This window comes from Coregonus clupeaformis, chromosome 23 (assembly GCF_020615455.1).
Source record: "Coregonus clupeaformis isolate EN_2021a chromosome 23, ASM2061545v1, whole genome shotgun sequence".
Lineage (NCBI taxonomy): Eukaryota > Metazoa > Chordata > Actinopteri > Salmoniformes > Salmonidae > Coregonus > Coregonus clupeaformis.
Window position 1 is genome coordinate 15,085,069 of NC_059214.1, and position 26,609 is coordinate 15,111,677.

A 26,609-nucleotide genomic window follows, 5' to 3' on the forward strand; every position below is an offset into this window, starting at 1 on the left:
GGTATGCACCATCTATGTGCCTATCTTATAAAACAAACAGATGACAAAAGTTATAGATTTTGGAACAGAGTAACCAACCTTTTGTTAATTTTAGCAGACCACTAAGGAACCAGAGTCCACAGAGTGATTTGCCGCAGGTAAATTTCACAATGAAAGGCCACCCGCCTGCTGTACATGTGTTTGCTGCCACCTCCCCAGAACCCTGGTGCCTGCCTCTCAGATGGCCCTGACAGATCCTGCTCTGTCCCCCGCGTTGGCATCGGTGCCCGCTCGCGGTGCCCGGCCAAGCAGGCAGGAGCCGGGAGCCAGCTGCCTCGGTTTTGGAGAACCATAACGGAGGGGGCAGTGGGGGCTCACATGTGCAAATACGCACACACACACACACATTGACTGACACATTGATCATTGCTCAAGGACTTGTCTTCTTAGCCTCTTGATGAACTGCTGGACACTTGTGGTTTTTGAGAGGTACCTTTACCTTGACATAAATAGCAGACTGCTACATCTAGCCTATAGTAAACTGTGCATGTTAAAGGAAACACTGTCCTCCATCTCTCTCTTCCTCTTCTCTCACTTCTTTCGAAACCTTTATCCCTCACATCTCCATCATAATGTAGTAAGTCATGTTTATCACTCGTTTCATATTTCCTATCAATGAAATCACCCTACCAATAAACTGATCGAACGATTGCTTGATTTGTGGGACCTTGTATCAGAGCATCACAGCTTTCCAGTCCGTTGAGTCTGGTCCCTGAGAGAGAAGAGGAGGAGACTCTCGTCAGGCCCACGCCCTGCCCATTAGAAGGCATGCCATTAGGCGCTGGAACAGAGCTGGGCGATATGGACAAAAATCCACATTACAATAAATTGTGATAACGATAAATAGAACGATTTATAAGACTGTGCACCAGTTTTTTTTTCATTTATGATCCTTTAAACTACTACTACTACTAGTTTGATGGTTGTAGCCATCCATTGTCCCATTAACAATCACCGATATTAGTTGTTCTACTTGTTTAATCCAGGTTTCACGCTTACCAGAGAGAGAGAGAGAGAGAGAGAGAGAGAGAGAGAGAGAGAGAGAGAGAGAGAGAGAGAGAGAGAGAGAGAGAGAGAGAGAGAGAGAGAGAGAGAGAGAGAGAGAGAGAGAGAGAGGTAAAATAGCACATAGACCGACGAAGATATAATGCAAAATGGAGTTACAAACAGAATGATATAACTGCAGACATGCCGTAGGGTATGCCCTCCATTTAACCCAGTCTGCCCCCTTTAAACACGCACATACAGACACACACACACACCCCCACACACACAGGCTAGACTGAAATGAAATCTGGTGAAGGGCAAGGAGCTGAGGCACAGACTTGTTTTTTGTCTTCCGGCAGAGCGGGCAATGCCCTAACCTATTTTGTCTGCCTCAGTGGCATTATCCTGAAAGCAATTTCAGGTTGGGCTTTTATTGTCTAGGAGTCATTCTCACTGTGTGTGTGTGAGAAAGAGTTTGTGTGTCTGTGTGTGTGTGCTTCTGAGGGTTGTGTTTGTGGTGGGGGCAAAATGTTACCATGTTACTATGTTATACATTTTTTATAGGGCATATTTATGCACCCCGTCTGTCTGGCAGTCTGCCAGCAGTTACCGTAGAGACAGACATCTGGGGGGTGTGACCTCAGAGAGCAACTTCTGCTCTTACTGTACAGCTGTTTACTAGTTACACTTAAAGGAGCACATTGCACTTAATTAACCCTTGATTCACCACCTACATCGCCATATACATGTTATGTGTACCAGCTTGGATACAGTATAGTTGGGATCGGTAGCTATAGGTGGAAATGGGGTATAAGACTCCTCCCACCTCTAACCCTCTCGACTTCCTCTGAACTCTGTCTCACCTCTTAATGCAAAGGGCTTATTTTTAAGCCTGTTAAAAACCATAGTGAGGTTATATGTGTTCAGTATATAATTAGTTTACGGCATTTATTCTAAATTACCACTATAAGGTATTCCAGGGGTTCCCAAACTTTTTTGGCCAACGACCCCATTTGGTATCTTAAAATTCTCACAACCCCAACCATGTGAAAAATTAAATTGCCAACGTTTACTTTTTTGTTTGGGGCCATGGCAGTCAATTGAAAAACGTTCTAAAGGTATTTCAACTCACCATCACATACTTTTAACTTGGAACTATGACAGTCAATTGCAAATTACTCTGTCATAATGTTTCTTATCTTACCACCACTAATAAGATGGGTGTGCTTGATTCATGTTGCGTCGGAGCGTCTCAAAGTCAGGGGGCATGGTCGACAGTGCGCACCTCATCTCTGCTGTCACATCCAACCTGGATCGATATTTGGTTTTAATGAAGACGAGAGCACTGAATGCAGCTTCACACAGATATGAGCTGGCGAAGGGTACCATGAGTTTTATGGTTCTTTCAAGACAACTGGGAACTCTGAAAAATACGAGGTAAAATCATGACGTCAGTGATCTTCAGGTCGGAAAGTCGGAGCTCTAGAAAGAGGTCCGAGTGCCCGAGTTGGAATTCCGAGTTGGATGACGTTGAAAGTGATTTTCCCAGTTGTCTTGAACACACTGAATTTCCGAGTTCCCAGTTCCCAGCTGTTTTGAAAGCGGCTTTAATGCTCAGTGGGAGATGGCAGGTTATTCCCCTCTGTCTGCAGCATTGTCACATGTCCAGTGATCCTACAGACCAAGGCCGGGTCTGAGGAGCTGCTTGGCGTAGTAGCTAGCCTAGCTGCTAGCTAGCTAGCTGCCTATCAAGCTAGCAGGGTTTTCTTGAGGGCTTGAACGCAGCGCGCAACGCGGTTAGCCATTGTGGCTGGGACCGCGGATTGTCCCGGGTATGTGGCTTTCTAGATCCCTGCTGTTTGTTGTTGTATCCAATCTTCCCTGCGACCTGCCCTGTCTGCAACTGCGAGGAGTAACAGCATAACCTGCGTTGCTACCATGACAAAGACCAAAGCAGGCGGGAGTACTGTTGAGGACAGTGGTGTCTCTCTATCACAGGTGAAGGATCTTCTAAACAAACAAAAATAGTTCTACAAGCAGTTGTTACAACAACAAGAAAATTGCTTCAAGTGTTGTGTCCAGATACTGGTGGAGTCAACTAGTAAAATAATAGATGACCTGACCAGAGAGGTCCAGGACCTGATGAATAGTTTGCAGTTCTCCCAGGGTCAGCTCGATGAGTTTAAACAGGAGAACGGCAAGATGGCAGAAATCTGTAAGTCATTTAAAGAGAGGACATCAGTTCTGTATGTGAATCCATGATAACAATGACAGAGAAATCAAATGATCTCGAGGGACAATCAAGGCAGAACAACATTGTTGTGGACGAAATTGTCCACATGAGACCTGGATGGAGTCTGAGGACAAAGTGAGGGAAATGATCTAAGAGAAACTGAAGATGGAACACAGGAAGATTGAGGTGGAGCGCGCCCACAGGACTGGAAAACCCACCACCAGTCCAGGTGACAGGCCGATAGTGGTCAAGTTCCTGAGGATCATGGACAAGGTAGCTGTTCTGGAAAGAGCCAAGCTTCAACCCTGCAGCACACACACTTACACACACCAACTGATTAATGGACTGCTGAATGTATATTTTTTTCACTTGCTTTGTTTGCTCTTTTCGATATTATGTCCATCTCTGATAGGCTACCCAGGAAAGGGCTGAAAATAGCCCATATTAATATATGTAGCCTTAGCAATAAGGTTCATGAAATCAACAACTTGCTAACATCAGATAACATTTATATATTAGCCATTTCATGAGACTCACTTAGATAATTAATTTGATGATACAGCAGTAGCAATACAAGGATATAACATCTATAGAAGACACATAAATGCTAATGGAGGAGGTGTTGCTGTGTATATTCAGTGCCATATCCCTGTAATGCTTAGAGAAGATCTTATGTCAAGTGTTATTGAAGTGTTGTGGTTGCAGGTTCACCTGGCACATCTAAAGCCTTTTATTTTTGGGTGTTGCTATAGGACTCCAAGTGCTAACAGTCAGTATCTAAATGATGTGTGAAATGCTTGATAGTGTATGTGATGTAAACAAAGATGTCTACTTTCTTGGAGACCTGAATATTGACTGGTTTTCATCAAGCTGTCTGCTCAGTGAGGAAGCTTCTCACTGTAAGCAGTGCTTTTAATCTGGTTCAGGTTATTAATTAACCCACCAGGGTGTTTATAAACACTACAGGAACAAGATCATCCATATGTATTGATCACATTTGTACTAATACTGTATCCATACCCATTGGATGCAGTGGCTATATCCATGAAAGCCAAAGTTTTAAAAGCTGGGCCTAAAATAGTGTATAAGAGATCATACAAAATATTTTGCTGTTTTCTTGAGGGCTTGAACGCAGCCCACGACGCAGTTAGCCATTGTGGCTGGGACCGCGGGTTGTCCCGGGTATGTGGCTGTCTAGATCTCTGCTGTCTAGATCAGACGCCGCACTTGATGCATTTATGAAATGGTTTCTTCCAATTATTGATAAACATGCACCTGTTAAGAAACTGACTGTTACAACTGTTAAGGCTCCATGGATTGATGAGGAATTGAAAAACTGTATGGTTGAAAGAGATGGGGCAAAAGGAGTGGCTAATAAGTCTGGCTGCACATCTGACTGGTTGACTTACTGCAAATTGAGAAATTATGTGACTAAACTCAACAAAATGAAGAATAAGCTGTATTATGAAGCCAATATCATTATATAAAGAATGATTGAGTACTTTAAATGAAATTCTGGGCAGAAAGACAATTTCAACTCCATCTTTCATCGAATCAGATGGCTTATCCATCACAAAACCATTTGATGTTGGCAATTATTTTAATGATTACTTCATTGGCAAAGTGGGCAAACTTAGGCAGGAAATGCCAACAACGAACAGTGAGCCATGGTACTCATGCATTAAAAAAACAAATAAAAAAACGAATAATGAGAAAAGCATTGTAAGTTAGAATTTTGTAAAGTTAGTGTGGGAGAGGTGGATTTTTTTGTTTGTTATCGATCAATAATGACAAACCTATTGGCATTGATAACTTAGATGGAAAGATACTGAGGATGGTAGCTGACTCTATAGCCACTCCTATCTGTCATAGCTTTAATCTGAGTCTAGAGTAAATTCTTTGTCCTCAGGCCAGGAGGAAAGCCAAAGTCATTCCGCTACCCAAGAGTGGTAAAGCGGCCTTTACTGGTTCTAACAGTAGACCTATCAGCTTGCTGCCAGCTCTTAGCAAACTGTTGGAAAAAGTTGTATTTGACCAAATACAATGCTATTTCTCTGTAAACAAATTAATAACAGACTTCCAGCATGCTTATAGAGAAGAACACTCAACATGTACTGCACTGACTGAAATGACTGATGATTGGTTTAAATAAATTGATAAGAAGATTTTGGGAGCTGTACTGTTAGATTTCAGTGCAGCCTTTGATATTATTATTGACCATTTAGAGCTATCTATCTAATAGAACTCAGAGCGTTTTCTCTAATGGAAGCTTCTCTAATGTCAAACATGTAAAGTGTGGTGTACCGCAGGGCAGCTCTCTAGGCCCTCTACTCTTTTCTATTTTTACCAATGACCTGCCACTGGCATTAAACAAAGCAGGTGTGTCCATGTATGCTGATGATTCAACCATATACACATCAGCAACCACAGCTAATGATGTCACTGAAACCCTTAACAAAGAGTTGCAGTCTGTTTTGGAATGGGTGGCCAGTAATAAACTGGTCCTGAACATCTTTAAAACAAAGAATATTGTATTTGGTACAAATCATTCACTAAGTTCCAGACCTCAGCTGAATCTGGTAATGAATGGTATGGCTGTTGAACAAGTTGAGGAGACTAAATTACTTAGCGTTACCTTATATTATAAACTGTCATGGTCAAAACATATAGATTCAGTGGTTGTAAAGAGAGTTCTGTCCGTAATAAAGAGATGCTCTGCTTTTTTAAGTCTACACTCCACAAAGCAAAACCTGAAGGTTCTAGTTTTATCTTATCTTGATACTTGTCCAGTAATATTGTCAAGTGCGGCAAAGAAAGACCTAGTTAGCTGCAGCTGGCCCAGAACAGAGCGGCACGTCTTGCTCTTCATTGCAATCAGAGGGCTAATATTAATACTATGCATGCCAGTCTCTCTTGGCTGAGAGTTGAGGAAAGACCTACTGCGTCACTTCTTGTTTTTATAAGAAACATTAATTTGTTGGAAACTCCAAATTGTTTGCATAGTCTATTTACACACAGCACTGACATACACACTTACCCCACTAGACATGCAACCAGGGGTCTTTGTCACAGTGCCCAGGTACAGAAGAAATTCAAGGAAACGTACAGGATTATACAGAGCCATGAGCGCATGGAACTCCCTTCCATCTTAAACTAATAAAGCATCACCTCATGGCACAGCGCCTCTCCCCTATTTGACCTAGATAGCTTTTGTGTATGTATTGATATGTATGTGAAACTGATAGATGCACACACACTACATGTTAATGTTTTTAAATGTATGTAAATTGTAAAGTTATTTTTGTCTGTCTTTTTCGTTATGTGTCAGACCCCAATAAGACTAGCTGTCGCCCTTGGCGTCGGCTAATGGGGATCGTAATAAATCAAATCAAAAATCACTTGTGTGGTACACTTACAGTGCCTTGCAAAGGTATTCATCCCCCTTGGCATTTTTCCTATTTTGTTGCATTACAACCTGTAATTTAAATGGATATTTATTTGCATTTCATGTAATGGACATACACAAAATAGTCCAAATTGGTGAAGTCGAATGAAAAAAATTACTTGTTTCAAAACATTCAAAAAAATAAATAACGGAAAAGTGGTGCGTGCATATGTATTCACTTTCCTTTGCTATGAAGCCCCTAAATAAGATCTGGTGCAACCAATTATCTTCAGAAGTAACATAATTAGTTAAATAAAGTCCACCTGTGTGCAATCTAAGTGTCACATGATCTGTCACATGATCTCTGTATATATACAATTGTTCGGAAAGGCCCCAGAGTCTGCAACACCACTAAGCAAGCGGCACCATGAAGACCAAGGAGCTCTCCAAACAGGTCTGGGACAAAGTTGTGGAGAAGTACAGATCAGGGTTGGGTTATAAAAAAATATCAGAAACTTTGAACATCCCACGGAGCACAATGAAATCCATTATAAATTTTTTTAAAGAATATGGCACCACAACAAACCTGCCAAGAGAGGGCCGCCCACCAAAACTCACGGACCAGGCAAGGAGGGCATTAATCAGAGAGGCAACAAAGAGACCAAAGATAACCCTGAAGGAGCTGCAAAGCTCCACAGCGAAGATTGGAGTTTCTGTCCATAGGACCACTTTAAGCCGTACACTCCACAGAGCTGGGTTTTACGGAAGAATGGCCAGAGAAAAGCCATTGCTTAAATAAAAAAATAAGCAAACACGTTTGGTTATCGCCAAAAGGCATGTGGGAGACTCTCCAAACATATGGAATAAGGTACTCTGGTCAGATAAGATTAAAATTGAGCTTTTTGGCCATCAAGGAAAACACTATGACTGGCGCAAACCCAACACCTCTCATGACCCCGAGAACACCATCCCCACAGTGAAGCATGGTGGTGGCAGCATCATGCTGTGGGGTTGTTTTTCATCGGCAGGGACTGGGAAACTGGTCAGAATTGAAGGAAAGATGGATGGCGCAAAATACAGGGACATTCTTGAGGGAAACCTGTTTCAGTCTTCCAGAGATTTGAGACTGGGACAGAGGTTCACCTTCCAGCAGGACAATGACGCTAAGCATACTGCTAAAGCAACACTCGTGTGGTTTAAGGGGAAACATTTAAATGTCTTGGAATGGCCTGTCAAAGCCCAGACCTCAATCCAATTGAGAATCTGTGGTATGACTTAAAGATTGCTGTACACCAGCGGAACCCATCCAACTTGAAGGAGCTGGAGCAGTTTTGCCTTGAAGAATGGGCAAAAATCCCAGTGGCTAGATGTGCCAAGCTTATAGAGACATACCCCAAGAGACTTGCAGCTGTAATTGCTGCAAAAGGTGGCTCTGCAAAGTATTGACTTTGGAGGGGTGAATAGTTATGCACGCTCAAGTTTTCTGTTTTTTAGTCTTATTTCTTGTTTGTTTCATAATAAAAACTATTTTGCGTCTTCAAAGTGGTAGGCATGTTGTATGAATCAAATGATACAAACCCCCCAAAAAAAAAATTATTAGCCAGGATTTTCAACCCCATTTTCATATCTGGCAACCCCACATGGGGTCGCAACCCCTAGTCTGGGAACCGCTGAGGTATTCTATAGGCCCTGTGGACACGCACACACACTCGCCCGCACGCACACTCACACAAACGCACAAACTCACTAACTCACTCACTCACATACACAGCTCCTGGACAGTAGACCACCGTAATCAAAGCTCGGTCCGCTTATCCGGCAAAGAGCCTCCATCATGGGGAAGCCAACCAAAATGGAGCCAGAGGATAATGGCTAATGCCATCTGTAGCACCTTCCCTCTGAGGTGATGTCTAGCATTAGCGTTAGCATACTGACCCGCTTCCTCAGTGGCCTGTTGGTTAGTGTCCACCCTGAGATTAGAATGTTGTGGGTTCTATCCCCACTGTAATCATATTAAAGACTCTAAATATGGGACCTGATGCCTCTCTACTTGGCACTCAGCATTAAGGAGATAGATTGGGGGTAAGGCCCTGGGATAGACTAGCGTCCTGTCCAGGGAGTGTCAGGCTACTTCTTGTGCATCAAGCTGCCTCACGCTATAAAAACAGGAGATGGGCTCATGCCCTATGGCCCGTTCTGGCTCAGACAAGGCTTACTTACTCACTTCTCCCCTACCTCCCTGATATATTGAGACTCTAATATATCATATAAACCGGGTAGTTTGGATCCTGGATGCTGATTGGGTAAAACAGTATTCCAGCCGTGAGACGATATACCACGAGTATTACGCAAAAATGATTTGTTTACTGTTAGTATCACGACGATAGTTCTCCTTGCTTCTAGCCTAGAATTTGGTTTGCAACAACGGGGGTTTGGACAAACCTTGCTGTCTGCCTCTCCGACCTCGGCAACAACGTTGAAATTTGCCAATGCGATCGAACTCCCCTGTACCATAGAGAGTGAACAATGTCCTGATGAGACCGCAACAATGGATATTGTGGATATATCCAAAGAAATGTCAATAGCAAACAGCTAAAACAAACAACAATGCAGCTTGTTTGCTGTCATTTCAGCTGCAGATTTCGATGTGATTTTGGTTTCTGTCGATGGCTAGCAGCCTGCATAGCAACAATTCTTTGAATTTCATAGCAATGATGGAAATAGAATTCACAAACAGATTTTTGTCTGGACTTTTTCCTCTGGTGGAAGGATGAAATAGTATGAACTTATCAAAACAAAGATTTTAAGGAAAATGTCAAATTTTTTGTATATGTTGGTAACCGGTTTATAACAGCAATAAGGCACCTCAAGGGTTTGTGGTATATGGCCAATATACCACGGCAAAGGGCTGTATCCAGGCACTCCACTTCGCGTTGTGCATAACAACAGCCCTTAGCCGTGGTATATTGGCCATATACCACACCCTCTCGGGCCTTATTGCTTAAATATACTATAAATGCCATTTTATATGCCTCTACTCTGGTACTCCCCAGATAGTGCTAGCGATGCTAGCTATAGTGCACAGGGTCGTGGCTCACATGATTTAAAATGCGCTGGACTGGGCTAGGTAGCTAGTATAGCTAATGGCTAATTGCCCTCTCACTCTGCAACCCCTCCTGAGTAAGCTAGCAGGGCATTACCATCGAGGGGGATGGAAACAGTAAAAGGGAGGGAGAAAGTCACTAAAAATGAATGAGTTGAGATTGTCAATGGGCCCAAAAGCTCAGACCGGCCGTGGGTTTTTACAAGCGAGAGGGGTGCCATTGAAGTTTCCAGGCCTTGTTGTCTAGAACAAAGGCAAGTTGATTGGTTGTTGGTGTGTTTGTTTGGTTTGGTAATGGTGTAAAAAACAGCATTTGTTAGCAGAGCAGAGGCAAACAGGCAGCCTTCGTTGTGTATATTTGATTGCTATTCCTAGAATCTATGTATGTGAAAGCATTTTTGGTTGTGTGTTGAGGTGTGTGTCCATGCCCGCATGTGTTTGTTTGTGTGTTTGCTTGTGTGTCTGTGCCTGCTTGTTTGTATTTGTGATTTTGTGTGTGCGCTGAAGCCCAATTGTGTGTGTGTGTGTGCGTGAACGTCCTTCGTCTCGGTGCGGCCTGACATGAGCAGAAATGGCCATTCATGGCTACAATTAGGTGCCGGAGTGAAACAAACAAGCAAACGACCGCATCAACTTTGTTTTCAGGAATATTATAATTGCTCCTCCTCTGTAACAAAGGGCCTCAGGCTGGCTCCCAGAAACACTAGCAGAGGGAAGACATCCAGTTTCCGAACGTGTCTCTCTAGCAAGCACACGCGTTCCCATGCATGCATATGCACACACTCACAAGCGAACATACACGCGCACATACACACACATACAGAAAGACACACACACACACAGAAAGAACCCAACACCTCTGTCAGTTCTCGACAGTCTCTCTGAGAGACACAGCTAGCTACACCTAATTACTCAAACAGTTTCATTTAAAGTTTGCTCGATCCATTATTGACGTTGTATTAACGTCTATGTATTATTAACGTTGCAGCATTGACCAAAGAGGCGGCCATATCTCACTACCGGCAGCAGCCAGCTCAGCGTGGCATGTATCGCCATAATTCAATTATTGTATATCTGTCTCGGGCTTTTGTTGAAAGGGCTATCGTGACTTGCTTAATGTAGAGAGGGAAAGAGGCAGAGAGCGAGAGAAAGACAAGGTATTATAAATAACATAAATCAATAATAAATGATGCTGTATTACACATATTCGGAGGCAGGCCTGATTCCCTAGGGGAAAAGGAGGGAAGAAAAAAAAATCCCCATCCTTCTGTAGTGGAGGGAGAGAGGGAGGTGGTTGAAAGTCTCTCTTTGTCGGAGTTGTCGTTTTCCTCCCGAATGCAGCGCGGCCTCTTGTTGTGGAGAGGACGCCCGACACATTACTTATTCATCAGCCTCGTCTGCCTGCCTGCCACACACACACACACCACACACACACACACACACACACACACACACACACACACACACACACACACACACTGCATCGTTAAGCCGGATGCATTATTTACCACAAACACACACATGTGGATGCAGGTACACACACACAGACAGAATACACACACACGTTACACTGTTCTGGTAAGTGTGTAGATGGCTCCCACATGCCAGCAGACGGAGAACACAAACCCCAGTGAAGGAGAGGAAAGTTCACAAACAGACCTCACTGTCGCTCTAGACTTCCTCCATAATAATGTCATGGAATTTGGAAGGGCGCTGGCTCATGAATGCGCCTAATCATCTCCATACCTTCCATGTCTAGGGAAATTGACACTATTTCCGTCTCGCCGAGGTGGCTTATACTCCAGAGGGGGAAATAAAAACATATGAGTTTGTGTGAGCACACGTGGGGGTGGTGTGTGCGTGTGTGTGTTTTGGGGCGGTTGTTCATCCTGACATGTCTCGTTATGGGATGATGTGGAATTCCTCATTTGCATACAAGCTGGGGCGGAGCTGAATTTGGTGGAAGTAAGGTAGAAACACAGGTGTGTGTGTGAGGAGGGTTTTCCCCCTGTGTTTTGGTCCAGTGTCAGTGGGAGCCATTAGGTATTATCAGTGGCATGGCTGTGAAGCTGTGGTAAGAGTTTGACGTCAGGGACGCTAGAGGTCAGAGATAAGGTGGCCTAATCACAGCCGTGTGTGTGTGTGTGTGTGTGTGTGTGTGTGTGTGTGTGTGTGTAGAGGTAGGGAAGAACAGGGCATCAGGACGGGGATGGTGGGTGGTCAGAGTATTCAGCTAACTAGAATGTTGCAGAAAGCAATTTAAGGAATAGAGCTGACATGATTCCCTATTCTACATGACAGACACTCATGTCGGTTCTACACAGCACTCTTTTCTAAGACCTCGGAACTTCTACGCAGTTAGACAGAGGAAGAATGTTGTCCAACTATAGGTTTGTGTTTCCTGGGCCCGTGTTCATAAAGCCTCTCAGAGTAGGAGTGCTGATCCAGGATCAGTTTTGCCTTTTAAATCATAACAAAAAAAATTACATGGACATGGACGACTGAGTAGAGGAGACCGGTAGGCATAGCAACATCCAACCAGAGGTGTCAATGGCATTAGCAACAACTGGCTTTTGACTGTGAAGAGACATGGATGAACGGAAAACCCAACCAGATGCTGCCCAGAGAAGGGTTTGGAAAATGTTTCTCTTCTCTCCGATCCCTCCATCAGCTAGTCCAGCAAAATAACTCATGACTGCTATAGAGGGATGGAGAGAGTTGCAGAGGAAGGAAGGGAGGGAAAGGGAGAAAGCGAGAGGGGGTGATGGTACAGTTATGGGGCTGGATGAAGAAGTAGAGAGAGAAAGTGAGAACTTGCGATAGACAGGGAGTAACAAAGATGTAGGGTGACAAAAAGGATAGATAGAGAGGGGATTGACAGATAGAGAGCGGTAGAAAGAAATGAGGCTATCTAATTGCGGTGTCTCACAGAGCCACTCGCCAAAGTGACTTGCTAATCTGTAAATCTTCTCTGGAGCACTTTCCCTGTAGACCAGAGTCTGCTGCAGACTGTCTGGACAGTGGCCACATAGCAGTCTGGAATCACACCCAACCCATGTGGACTTAATAAGATAGGGAAAGAGGGAGGGACGGACGGAGAGAGAGAAGAGGATAGAGAGATGGATGGCTAGGAGAGTGATGATGGCGAAATAGGCAACAGATGACAAGTAAAGGGAAGAGGAGAGCATCGGGATGGAGGGATCTGAGGAGAGCGAGAGACAGGAATGAGGGAGAACAAGAACACTGACTAATGAGGTAGGAAAAGAGAGGGCAGGCAGCTGAGGTAGGAATGACAGGGCAGGGCGTGAGGGATGAAAAGAGGGTGAAAGAGAAAGATTTGGGGAGTACGAAAGGAGAAGGTATGAGGTGAAAAAAAGAGGGCAAAAGGAAGGAAGGAGGGAGGGAGGGAGATCCCCCCCCCCCACAGTAGGTCCGTCCCTCCTGTGAAAATCAGCCTATTCCAGGAAGGAGAGAGGGAGACGAGCGCACAAACACTCAGCATGTCTGAGACTGCCCTCTGATGTCACCAGCCCCAAGAGAGAGAGAGAGAGAGGGGAGGGGACACAGCCGGAGAGCAAACTGAGCAGAGTGAGAGAAAACGGAGAGGTGGAGACTGAGAGCACTGTTCCGGTGTCTGCTGTGGACCGAGGCTGTGTTTTACTGCGTGTGTTGTGGAGAGTTGAGCTCCGGTTCAGGGAAGTTGCTCTAGCGATCGCGTTAGCCACACACCATCTGGAAGGCACAACTGCACAACTGATGGGTGAGAGGAGCTCTGTGCTGTACAGTGTGTACCCACGCCTGTGTGTGTGTGTGTGTGTGTGTCTGTGTGCCTGTGTTTCAAAGTATGCTTGTCTGTTTGGGGCTGTGTGTGTGAGAGTGTGTTGTTATAGCGGAGGAAAGTTTTGGTGTGTGTCCATTGCGTTGTGTGTGTGTGTGGGTGGAACAGGCTGAGGAGACTCATGGTAGAGATGTATGTTATCCCATGCCTCACACTCAATGGAGCAGATGGCTGTGATCACTACCTACTATTGCCCGCTGTGTGTCTCTCTGTGTGGGGGTGTGGGTGTGTGTGTGTGTGTGTATGTTTGTGTGTCTGCGTGAAAGAGAGAGTTTGTGTGTCTTTCTGTGTCTTTGTGCATCTCACCAAATGCAGTTCATTGCTCCTTGGTATCTATTTGTGTTAGCGTAACTTCTTAATATTTTTGGCAAAATGTGTTTGACATAATCTTGAAGTTGTGACCGCATGGACTGGGAAGTGTATAGTGGGTTTAGTCTTGGTGTCTTGGGTTTTTATGAACGCTACTGTGTGAGCGTACGTGTGTCGCATAAAGTGTGTGTGTCTGCCCCGATGTTCCACTTCACTGTGTCTGCCCTGCAGCACATGGAGAGAAAGAAAGCGAGAGAGAGAGGAGATGGGGAGAGAAAGAAAGGGAAAGGGAGAGAGAGGAGCAGAACAGTGTGTGAAACAACCATATGGAAAGAAACAAAATAGAGAGAAAAAAAGAGACAGAGGGAAGGGATAAATAGATGTAGCTGAAGAAGGGGCGAAATATGATGTTGAGGCTCTGTCTGAAAGAGGAGCGCATCACTGCTCTTCCCTTGGCATTACGATGTCACAGTATCGTCCGATGTTTTAAAAGCCTTCTATATTTTTGTCCTTTTACCTGTGTTTTTTTGCTAACCCTTTGTGTTTTAGTACGTCCAGTCAACCCATTGCAAACTGTGAGAACTCTAAACTGTCTGTTAACTGACTGGCAGATGGGCTGGGGTTGAGTGTGTGGTTAGGTTGGATTCAGTGTGTGGTTGAGTGACGTTTGGTGGAGTGTAGCGCTACGTGTTAAATAAGTCAAATCAAATCAAATTCTATTTGTCACATACAACAGGTGTAGACCTTACATGAAATGCTTACTTACAAGCCCTTAACCAACAATGCAGTTTTAAGAAATCAAAAATAAGAAATAAAAGTAACAACTAATTAAAGAGCAGCAGTAAAAATAACAATAGTGAGGCTATATACAGGGGGTACCGGTACCGAGTCAATGTGCGGGGGCACCGGTTAGTTGAGGTAATTGAGGTAATATGTACATGTAGGTAGAGTTATTAAAGTTACTATGCATAGATAATCAACAGAGAGTAGCAGCAGCATAAAAGGGGGGGGGGGGGACCGCTTGGACCTAGACTTGGCGCTCCGGTACCGCTTGCAGTGCGGTAGCAGAGAGAACAGTCTATGACTAGGGTGGATAGAGTCTTTGACAATTTTTAGGGCCTTCCTCTGACACCGCCTGGTATAGAGGTCCTGGATGGCAGGAAGCTTGGCCCCAGTGATGTACTGGGCCGTACGCACTACCCTCTGTAGTGCCCTGCGGTCGGAGGCCGAGCAGTTGCCATTCCAGGCAGTGATGCAACCAGTCAGGATGCTCTCGATGGTGCAGCTGTAGAACCTTTTGAGGATCTGAGGACCCATGCCAAATATTTTCAGTCTCCTTAGGGGGAATAGGTTTTGTCGTGCCCTCTTCACGACTGATTGATGTGGACACCAAGGAACTTGAAGCTCTCAACCTGCTCCACCACAGCCATGTTGATGAGAATGGGGGCGTGCTTGGTCCTCTTCTTTTTCCTGTAGTCCACAATCATCTCCTTTGTCTTGATCATGTTGAGGGAGAGGTTGTTGTCCTGTCACTACATGGCCAGGTCTCTGACCTCCTCCCTATAGTCTGTCTCGTCGTTGTCGGTGATCAGGCCTACCGCTGTTGTGTCATCGGCAAACTTAATGATGGTGTTGGGGTCGTGCCTGGCCATGCAGTCATGAGTGAACAGGGAGTACAGGAGGGGACTGAGCACGCACCCCTGAGGGGCTCCCGTGTTGAGGATCAGCGTGGCAGATGTGTTGTTACCTACCCTTACCACCTGGGGGCGGCCCGTCAGGAAGTCCAGGATCCAGTTGCAGAGGGAGGTGTTTAGTCCCAGGGTCCTTAGCTTAGTGATGAGCTTTGAGGGCACTATAGTGTTGAACGCTGAGCTGTAGTCAATGAATAGCATTCTCACATAGGTGTTCCTTTTGTCCAGGTGTGAAAGGGAAGTGTGGAGCGCAATAGAGATTGCGTCATCTGTGGATCTGTTGGGGCGGTATGCATATTGGAGTGGGTCTAGTGTTTCTGAGATAATGGTATTGATGTGAGCCATGACCAGCCTTTCAAAACACTTCATGGCTACAGATGTGAGTGCTACGGTTCTGTAGTCATTTAGGCAGGTTACCTTAGTGTTCTTGGGCACAGGGACTATGGTGGTCTGCTTGAAACATGTTGGTATTACAGACTCAGACAGGGAGAGGTTGAAAATGTCAGTGAAGACACTTGCCAGTTGGTCAGTGCATGCTCGGAGTACACTTTTGGTAATCCGTCTGGCCACGCGGCCTTGTGAATGTTGACCTGTTTAAAGGTCTTACCCACATCGGCTATGGAGAACGTGATCACACAGTCGTCCGGAACAGCTGATGCTCTCATGCATGTTTCAATGTTTCTTGCCTCGAAGCGAGCATAGAGGTAATTTAGCTCGTCTGGTAGGCTCTTGTCACTGGGAAGCTCGCGGCTGTGCTTCTTTTTGTAGTCTGTAAAAGTTTGCAACCACTGCCACATCCGAAGAGCGTCGGAGCCGGTGTAGTACGATTCAATCTTAGTCCTGAATTGACGCTTTGCCTGTTTGATGGTTCATCAGAGGGCATAGCGGGATTTCTTATAAGCTTCCGGGTTAGAGTCCCGCTCCTTGAAAGCGGCAGCTCTACCCTTTAGCTCAGTGCGGATGTTGCCTGTAATCCATGGCTTCTGGTTGGGGTATGTACAGTGGGGAGAACAAGTATTTGATACACTGCCGATTTTGCAGGTTTTCCTACTTACAAAGCATGTAGAGGTCTGCAAACCTTTGTTTGCAATTACAGAGATAATACGTTTCCTGTAGGTCTTGACCAGGTTTGCACACACTGCAGCAGGGATTTTGGCCCACTCCTCCATACAGACCTTCTCCAGATCCTTCAGGTTTCGGGGCTGTCGCTGGGCAATACGGACTTTCAGCTCCCTCCAAAGATTTTCTATTGGGTTCAGGTCTGGAGACTGGCTAGGCCACTCCAGGACCTTGAGATGCTTCTTACGGAGACACACTTAGTTGCCCTGGCTGTGTGTTTCGTGTTGTTGTCATGCTGGAAGACCCAACCACGACCCATCTTCAATACTCTTACTGAGGGAAGGAGGTTGTTTGCCAAGATCTCGCGATACATGGCCCCATCCATCCTCCCCTCAATACGGTGCAGTCATCCTGTCCCCTTTACAGAAAAGCATCCCCAAAGAATGATGTTTCCACCTCCATGCTTCACGGTTGGGATGGTGTTCTTGGGGTTGTACTCATCCTTCTTCTTCCTCCAAACACGGTGAGTGGAGTTTAGACCAAAAAGCTCTGTTTTTGTCTCATCAGACCACGTTACCTTCTCCCATTCCTCCTCTGGATCATCCAGATGGTCATTGGCAAACTTCAGACGGGCCTGGACATGCGCTGGCTTGAGCAGGGGGACCTTGCGTGCGCTGCAGGATTTGAATCCATGACGGCGTAGTGTGTTACTAATGGTTTTCTTTGAGACTGTGGTCCCAGCTCTCTTCAGGTCATTTACCAGGTCCTGCCGTGTAGTTCTGGGCTGATCCCTCACCTTCCTCATGATCATTGATGCCCCACGAGGTGAGATCTTGCATGGAGCCCCAGACCGAGGGTGATTGACCGTCATCTTGAACTTCTTCCATTTTCTAATAATTGCGCCAACAGTTGTTGCCTTCTCACCAAGCTGCTTGCCTATTGTCCTGTAGGCCATCCCAGCCTTGTGCAGGTCTACACTTGTATCCCTGATGTCCTTACACAGCTCTCTGGTCTTGGCCATTGTGGAGAGGTTGGAGTCTGTTTGATTGAGTGTGTGGACAGGTGTCTTTTATACAGGTAACGAGTTCAAACAGGTGCAGTTAATACAGGTAATGAGTGGAGAACAGGAGGGCTTCTTAAAGAAAAACTAACAGGTCTGTGAGAGCCGGAATTCTTACTGGTTGGTAGGTGATCAAATACTTATGTCATGCAATAAAATGCAAATTAATTACTTAAAAATCATACAATGTGATTTTCTGGATTTTTGTTTTAGATTCCATCTCTCACAGTTGAAGTGTACCTATGATAAAAAATTCCAGACCTCTACATGCTTTGTAAGTAGGAAAACGTGCAAAATCGGCAGTGTATCAAATACTTGTTCTCCCCACTGTATGTACAGTCACTGTGGGGATGACGTCATCGATGCACTTATTGATGAAGCCAGTGACTTTTTATTTTTTATTTATTTCACCTTTATTTAACCAGGTAAGCCAGTTGAGAACAAGTTCTCATTTACAACTGCGACCTGGTGTGGTGTACTCCTCAATGCCATCGGAAGAATCCCGGAACATATTCCAGTCTGTGCTAGCAAAACAGTCCTGTAGCTTTACATCTGCTTCATCTGACCCCTTTTTTATTGACTGAGTCACTGGTGCTTCCTGCTTTAGTTTTTGCTTGTAAGCAGGAATCAGGAGGATAGAATTATGGTCAGATTTGCCAAATGGAGGGCGAGGGAGAGCTTTGTATGCGTCTCTGTGTGTGGAGTAAAGGTGGTCTAGAGTTTTTTCCCCCTGGTTGCACATTTAACATGCTGGTAGAAATTAGGTAAAACAGATTTAAGTTTCCCTGTGTTAAAGCCCCCGGCCACTAGGAGCGCCGCCTCTGGATGAGCGTTTTCCTGTTTGCTTATGGCCGTATACAGTTCATTAAGTGCGGTCTTTGTGCCAGCATCGGTTTGTGGTGGTAAATAGACATCTATGAAGAATATAGATGAAAACTATTTTGGTAGATAGTGTGGTCTACAGCTTATCATGAGATACTCTACCTCAGGTGAGCAAAACCTAGAGACTTCCTTAGATATCGTGCACCAGCTGTTGATTACAAATATACATAGACCGCCACCCCTTGTCTTACCAGAGGCTGCTGTTCTATCCTGCCAATACAGTGTATAACCCGCTAGCTGTATGTTATTAATGTCTTCGTTCAGCCACAACTCGGTGAAAAAATAAGATATTACAGTTTTTTTATGTCCCGTTGGTAGGATATTCATGCCTGTAGTTCGTCCACTTTATTATCAAGCGATTGTAAATTGGCCAATAGTATCGATGACAAAGGCAGATTAGCCACTCGTCGCCGGCTCCTTACCAAGCACCCCGATCTCCTTCCGCGATATCTCATTTTCTTTCTACTGCGAATGACGCGGATGAGGGCCCTGTCGGGTGTCTGGAGCAAATCCTTCTCGTCCAACTCATGAAAAAAAAAATATTAGTCCAGTTCAAGGTGAGTAATCGATGTTCTGATGTTAAGAAGCTCTTTTCGGTCATAAGAGACAGTAGCAGCAACATTATGTACAAAATAAGTTACAAACAATGCGAAGAAACACACAAAATATCACGGTTGGTTAAGAGTCCATAAAACGGCAGCCATCCCCTCTGGCACCATCTTGCACAATAAGTGGCATAAGTACAGTGCTATGTGATATGGTACAGTGATATGCTACAATGACACAGAGTCTTAGGACTGAGCTGGGCGTGTTTGACTGTGGGTTTATCCACTGTGTGTGTAATCTCTGTAAGAGAGAGACAGATCGCTGTGTTTACATACTGTGCATCCATGCATGAGATGGATAGAGGTAGGGGTGGGCAGCAGAGGGAGAGGCGGAGAAGAAGAGTTAAAGGGGCGTAGAGAAGGGAGATAGCTTGAGAGAGCATGACTGAGAGGTGGGAGAGACCGGGAGAGGAGTGAGAGAGAAAGAAGACTGGGGAGAGGCAACATACACACTCTTGAACAAATGTAACATGTATACATGCAATGGACGACTCTCAGCCCCCTACCCCTTTTCCACTCACGCGCTCTCTGACCCTAACCCAAAACGAACCCGACCCACTTCCACCCCTGATTGGTGTCCCCCCCCCCTCCCCTCCCCCCCTCCCCCCCCCGTAAAGCACCTGCGTGGGTCATTGGCTCTGTGATACCATGTCAGGGGATTCCACACATGGTTATCCATAATCCCTACTGTGGATGGATACCAGACCAGTAACTGCTATGGTTAACCCTGATCTATAAATAAATCAGACTTCCATGATCTTTCCCATGATCCTTGATGTGTTTGTTGATTTAGGACACTTGGAATAGGCACAGCTTGCCCTCTGTACTAGACCCTGTTGATCTAAGGTCCGTTTTTTGTCACTGTTTCTCAGCATAGTCTCCCAGCCTAGTCTGATGTGATACCTTCCTCTGTAGTACACTATATAGAACTTGCATGCACACATACAGTACCAGTCAAAAAGCGCTGTGTCTTTGTGAGAAGGCAGAGTAGGTGAACAGATGATCTCTGCATGTGTGGTTCCCACCGTGAAGTATGGAGGAGGAGGTGTGATGGTGTGGGGGTGCTTTTCTGGTGATACTGTCTGTGATTTATTTAGAATTCAAGGCACTCTTAACCAGCATGGCTACCACAGCATTCTGCAGCGATACACCATCCCATCTGGTTTGCGCTTAGTGGAACTATCATTTGTTTTTTAACAGGACAATGACCCAAAACACACCTTCAGGCTGTGTAAGGGCTATTTGACCAAGAAGGAGAGCGATGGAGTGCTGCATCAGATGACCTGGCCTCCACAATCACCCAACCTCAACCAAATGTAGATGGTTTGGGATGAGTTGGACTGCAGAGTGAAGGAAAAGCAGCCAACAAGTACTCAGCATATTTGAGAACTCCTTCAAGACTGTTGGAAAAGCATTCCAGGTGAAGCTGGTTGAGAGAATGCCAAGAGTGTGCAAAGCTGTCATCAAGGCAAAGGGTGGCTACTTTGAAGAATCTCAAATATATTTTGATTTGTTTAACACTTTTTTGGTTACTACATGATTCTATATGTGTTATTTCATATTGTTGATGTCCTCACTATTATTATAAAATGTAGAAAATAGTAAAAACTAAGTGTTATGTGAATTATTTAACAAACTATTTCAGTGTCTCTGTGCGTCTCTCAAAATCAAGAAATGGACAGAGTCCCGGTCTGCATAGTCAGAGATTTATTCATTGAGAATTCTGCCATCACAATTTCAGAGTCCATCTTTTATACTCACACGTCATACAAAAATCCCTCCCCTCTTTAGGCGGGCTGTAGTTTTCCACTTTAAAACTGCTCTCCTGACCATCAGTTCACACACACACACACATACACACACACACACATACATACACACACATGCATACACACACACATACATACACACACATGCATTCCTTAGTTATCGCCGTCCTCATACTCCTTAAAAAGCCTAACAGTTTCTCTCCTCCCTAAATTGGGAGGCCTCTTTATCTTGGTTTCTCAGTTGTCTGTAGACAGTTCTCCTTGTCCTTTGTTGTCTGGTCTAACTCTTACTCACATTGCTAAATAGTAGCTCAATGTCATAGTCTTTACTGGTCCTACACTCACACATTCTAACACATTTCACACAGTTTCAGGGTGTAATAATTAGTCATTAATAATTATTCTATCACAAAGAAAAACTCTTGAATGAGTAGGTGTGTCCAAACTTTTGACTGGTACTGTATGTGCACACACACAGTCGCTGATGTTTTCTATTTTCATTTTTCTTTATACCATCTTCCCCTAATTGGAGTAAACTAATGGACAAGAGTACTTAGGCTTCTACTTACAACTTATACATGCTATGTACATTATATATACAAAGGTATGTTGACACCCTTTCAAATGAGTGAAGTTGGCTATTTCAGCACAACCGTTGCTGACAGGTGTATAAAATGGAGCATAAAGCCATGCAATCTCCATAGACAAACATTGACAGTAGAATGACATTTAGGCGCAACAACGGCTCAGCCGCGAAGTGGTAGGCCACACAAGCTCACAGAACGGGACCACCGAGTGCTGAAGCGTGTAACGCGTAAAAATCGTCTGTCCTCGGTTGCAACACTCACTACCGAGTTCCAAACTGCCTCTGGAAGCAACGTCAGCAGTTTCATAAAAGGGGTTTCATAAAATGGGTTTCCATGGCCAAGCATCCGCACACAAGCTTAAGATCACCATGTGCAATGCCAAGCGTCGGCTGGAGTGGTGTAAAGCTCGCCGCCATTGGACTGGAGCAGTGGAAACACGTTCTCTGGAGTAATGAATCACGCTTCATCATCTGGCAGTCCGATGGACGAATCTGTGTTTGGCAGATGCCAGGAGAACGCTACCTGCCCCAATGCATAGTGCCAACTAGAAAGTTTGGTGGAGGAGGAATAATGGTCTGGGGCTGGTTTTCATGGTTCAGGCTAGGCCCCTTCGCTCCAGTGATGGGAAATCTTAGTGCTACAGCATACAATGACATTCTAGACGATTCTGTGCTTCCAAATTTGTGGCAACAGTTTGGGGAAGGCCCTTTCCTGTTTCAGCATTACATGCCCCTTTGCACAAAGCGAGGTCCATACAGAAATGGTTTGTCAAGATCGGTGTAAAATAACTTGACTGGCCTGCACAGAGCCCTGACCACAAACCCATCGAACATCTTTGGGATGAAATGGAATGCAGACTGCAAGCCAAGCCTAATCGCCCCACATCAATGCCCGACCTCACTAATGCTCTTGTGGCTGAATGGAAGCAAGTCCCAGCAGCAATGTTCCACCATGTTATGGAAAGCCTTCCCAGAAGAGTGGAGGCTGTAATAGCAGCAAAGGGGGGACCAACTCCATATTAATGCCCATGATTTAGGAATGAGATGTTCGACGAGCAGGTGTCCACATACTTTTGTTCATGTAGTGTACATTTTACGTACAGTATATTTTACATTAGTTATCTTTTGTTTGTTTTTAGTCCCAGCCTTCAGCTACCCTCAACCCCTCCCATCTATCTCTGAACACTATCCAGTTTTGATTTCTAGTTGCCGTATATTTTGGGAAACGCATTGGCCTTATTTTGTACAGATTTTAGTGAGAGTGAAACCTCTCGCTTCACCTCTTCCTCTATGGTTTACACACACACCAAGCCCCTCCCCCTGCCTCTCACGCCAACAAAGTTGAGAGATCACATCTTCCTCTCTGACAAGCGGTTTCAACTGGCTATTTGCATTTGAGGTTTGGTCTAACAGAATCGGTCGATTGGACACCAAAACACATTGAGACATTATTTTACTGTAATAGAGGAGAAGTTAACTTTTCTAACGATACCGTTTTTATGTCTCAACTTATCAAAATTGCGTGTAGAGCAGACACTACTAAAACTACAGTATCAATGAATATTGATTCTGGAAAATGAATGCTCAGTTTGTCACGCGCAACATTGGGGTATCACATACTGCTAGCGGCATTTTAGCCAAAGACTGTAGCATTCCTACTCTGTGGTGCCTTTTCTGTCCCCAGGAAATATCACTTCTTATTTAATGTAAAATGTGGATTCCAACAGGCTTTAAATATAAGGTAATGTGTCCTTTACCTTAAAAACAAAAAAAAAATGTATCTTGAAAGGGAATTTTATGCATTTTAAACACTTTTTTTCAGTGGATGTAGGCGCTTTTGCCATGTCCCCGTGTGTTATTCATCAACTTCCACGAGAAATATAAGCCTTTAAATAATAGCATATTTAATTTATAGCATAATAACTTTATTATTTTATAGTCCTAGTTAAATTCTCTCTCATCAATAACGTTTTTTTCTGTGTGAGGCTGAAGGAGCAGCTTATGGGCGATTTACGATATACAGTATATCTACATTTTTTAAATGTTTTCTCTAATAAGCGTTAGCCTACCTTAGTTGTGGGATCTTGTTTCCGTGTTGGCTTGTATGTGTATAGCCGGAGGACTTCACATTACTTTGTTTATTGTTTTGTGTTATGTTTATTGAGTAAATAAACATGTTCGCATACCACGCTGCACCTTGGTCTGACCCGTCTCTCAACGAGCGTGACAATTATGCATGGGTCTAGTTACATTTGTAACAAAAAAGGGCATTTTCAAAGACAGACTTGAAAGCCAGATCAGTGATTATTGCAAAAAAAACACAGATTAAACTATTTTGATTAAATAATTAAATGATTAGTGGGTCTTGTGGTTGTAGAAGGCTTATATTTAGCCTATGTATAACTTCACAAGCCCTGAATTCATTCGATTATTGCTGACTGTTTGAAATGCAGTGTATTTTACCTTTAATTGTACAACAACGCTTATTAGAGAAAACATTTAAAAAATTGAGATATACTGTATATCGTAAATCGGCCATAAGTTTGAAAAAATCGAGATAGAGTGCCTTGCAAAAGTATTCATCCCCCTTGGCGTTTTTCCTATTTTGTTGCATTACAACCTGTAATTTAAATGGATTTTTATTTGGATTTCATGTAATGGACATACACAAAATAGTCAAAATTGGTGAATTGAAATGAAAAAAATAACTTGTTTCAAAAAAATAAATAACGGAAAATTGGTGCGTGCATATGTATTTACCCCCTTTGCTAAGAAGCCCCTAAATAAGATCTGGTGCAACCAATTACCTTCAGAAGTCACATAATTAGTTAAATAAAGTCCACCAGTCACATGATCTCAGTATATATACACCTGTTCTGAAAGGCCCCAGAGTCTGCAACACCACTAAGCAAGGGGCACCACCAAGCAAGCGGCACCATGAAGACCTAGGAGCTCTCCAAACAGGTCAGGGACAAAGTTGTGGAGAAGTACAGATCAGGGTTGGGTTATAAAGAAATATCAGAAAACTTTGAACATCCCACGGAGCACCATTAAATCCATTATTAAAAAATTGAAAGAATATGGCACTACAACAAACCTGCCAAGAGAGGGCCGCCCACCAAAACTCACAGACCAGGCAAGGAGGGCATTAATCAGAGAGGAAACAAAGAGACCAAAGATTACCCTGAAGGAGCTGCAAAGCTCCACAGCGGAGATTGGAGTATCTGTCCATAGGACCACTTTAAGCCGTACACTCCACAGAGCTGGGCTTTACAGAAGAGTGGCCAGAAAAAAATAAGCAAACACATTTGGTGTTCGCCAAAAGGCATGTGGGAGACTCCCCAAACATATGGAAGAAGGTACTCTGGTCAGATGAGACTAAAATTGAGCTTTTTTGCCTTCAAGGAAAACGCTATGTCTGGCGCAAACCCAACACCTCTCATCACCCCGAGAACACCATCCCCACAGTGAAGCATGGTGGTGGCAGCATCATGCTGTGGGGATGTTTTTCCATCGGCAGGGACTGGGAAACTGGTCAGAATTGAAGGAATGATGGATGGCGCTATATACAGGGATATCCTTGAGGGAAACCTGTTTCAGTCTTCCAGAGATTTGAGACTGGGACGGAGGTTCACCTTCCAGCAGGACAATGACCCTAAGCATACTGCTAAAGCAACACTCAAGTGGTTTAAGGGGAAACATTTAAATGTCTTGGAATGGCCTAGACCTCGATCCAATTGAGAATCTGTGGTATGACTTAAAGATTGCTGTACACCAGTGGAATCCATCCAACTTGAAGGAACTTGAGCAGTTTTTCCTTGAAAAAAAAAGCTTATAGGAGACATACCCCAACAGACTTGCAGCTGTAATTGCTGCAAAAGGTGGCTGTACAAATTATTGACTTTGAGAGGGGTGAATAGTTATGCACACTCAAGTTCAGTTTTTTTGTGTTATTTCTTGTTTGTTTCACAAGAAAAAATATTTTGATTCTTCAAAGTGGTAGGCATGTTGTGTAAATCAAATGATACAAACCCGCCCAAAAATCAATTTGAATTCCAGGTTATAAGGCAACAAAATAGGAAAAATGCCAAGGGGGTTGAATACTTTCACAAGCCACTGTATGATTTGTAGGCCATATCGCCCAGCCCTAGTCTAAATGCTGCCGTCAGAGATTGCGCACTGCCCTGCCTATCTAGTGTTCGATTTGGGTGTATGTTTTGTGTGTGAGGCTGGAGGAGCAGCTTGCAGTGTCTGTGTGAGTGTTTAATGCAGTGACGGTGTGTGTGTACATTTGGAGGTGAGTGTGCACGTGCATATGTTGGTGTGCGTATGTCTGTGTGTGCGCATGCATGCCTGTGTTCGGTTGCGCGTATGCCTTTCCCTCATGCAATCCTCCATACAATTCTCCACTTATGTATTTGGGTTTATCTCAAAAGCCTATGGTGGCCTTCTCATCTCCTCTCACTCATCTGCAACAATTTGAAAACACAGTCAGGTGAAAGCAATATGGAGGAAATGTACTTATACTCCGCTTCCATCTTCCCAGTTATTTTATGCCAATGCTGCGAAAGTAAAAAAGGTTACTAGAAAAGGACACCACTCCGCACTATCAAGACGCAGCCCGATAGCTAGCTAGCTTGCTTCGCTAACCCAATCCCCAAGTCTCTAGCTAGCCTGTATAGCGTTCTTTGTTAGGTAGTAGTCTGGTTAGCCCCTGAGTGCTCTGGTTGTTTAGCAGTGATTACACTGGCTCTCGCTGCGGCTCTCGCTGGCCCTTACAGCGGGAGGATGAGTGGCTGTAATTGGGTATTCATTCCCTGGGACAATGGCATTAGCACTGCCAGCCATTGATTGCCATGGCGCTCCTCTACTTCACTTGTGTTAATGGGATGAGATTGGATGGAGCCAGCCAGCCACTGCCAGTCGTAACACGGACACTCGTCTCCAGCAGAATGGCTGTATTTGTCTGCTTTACTCTGCTTTATGGGTTGGAATAGAGAGGGAGTTGTGTATGTGTGTGCATGTTCGTGTTTGTGTGTGTGGACGTCTGTGTGTGAGTGCGT

The 26,609-nt window shown here is 44.4% G+C and overlaps 1 protein-coding gene across 5 annotated transcripts in view; it reads left to right on the top strand.

Moving 5' to 3' along the window:
- The window catches only part of LOC121536646 (histone deacetylase 4-like), a 176,490-nt gene that overhangs the window by 41,021 nt on the left and 108,860 nt on the right, over positions 1–26,609 (top strand). The window contains exon 1 of one of the 5 annotated variants that reach the window (XM_041844056.2): positions 11,078–13,507. The exons of the other annotated variants lie outside the window; for them this stretch is intronic. Within the exon in view, the coding sequence (XP_041699990.1) occupies positions 13,504–13,507 (4 nt within the window). The 5' untranslated portion in view covers positions 11,078–13,503. Of the gene's footprint in view, positions 1–11,077; positions 13,508–26,609 lie in introns of those variants that run through there. 5 annotated transcript variants of the gene reach the window in all.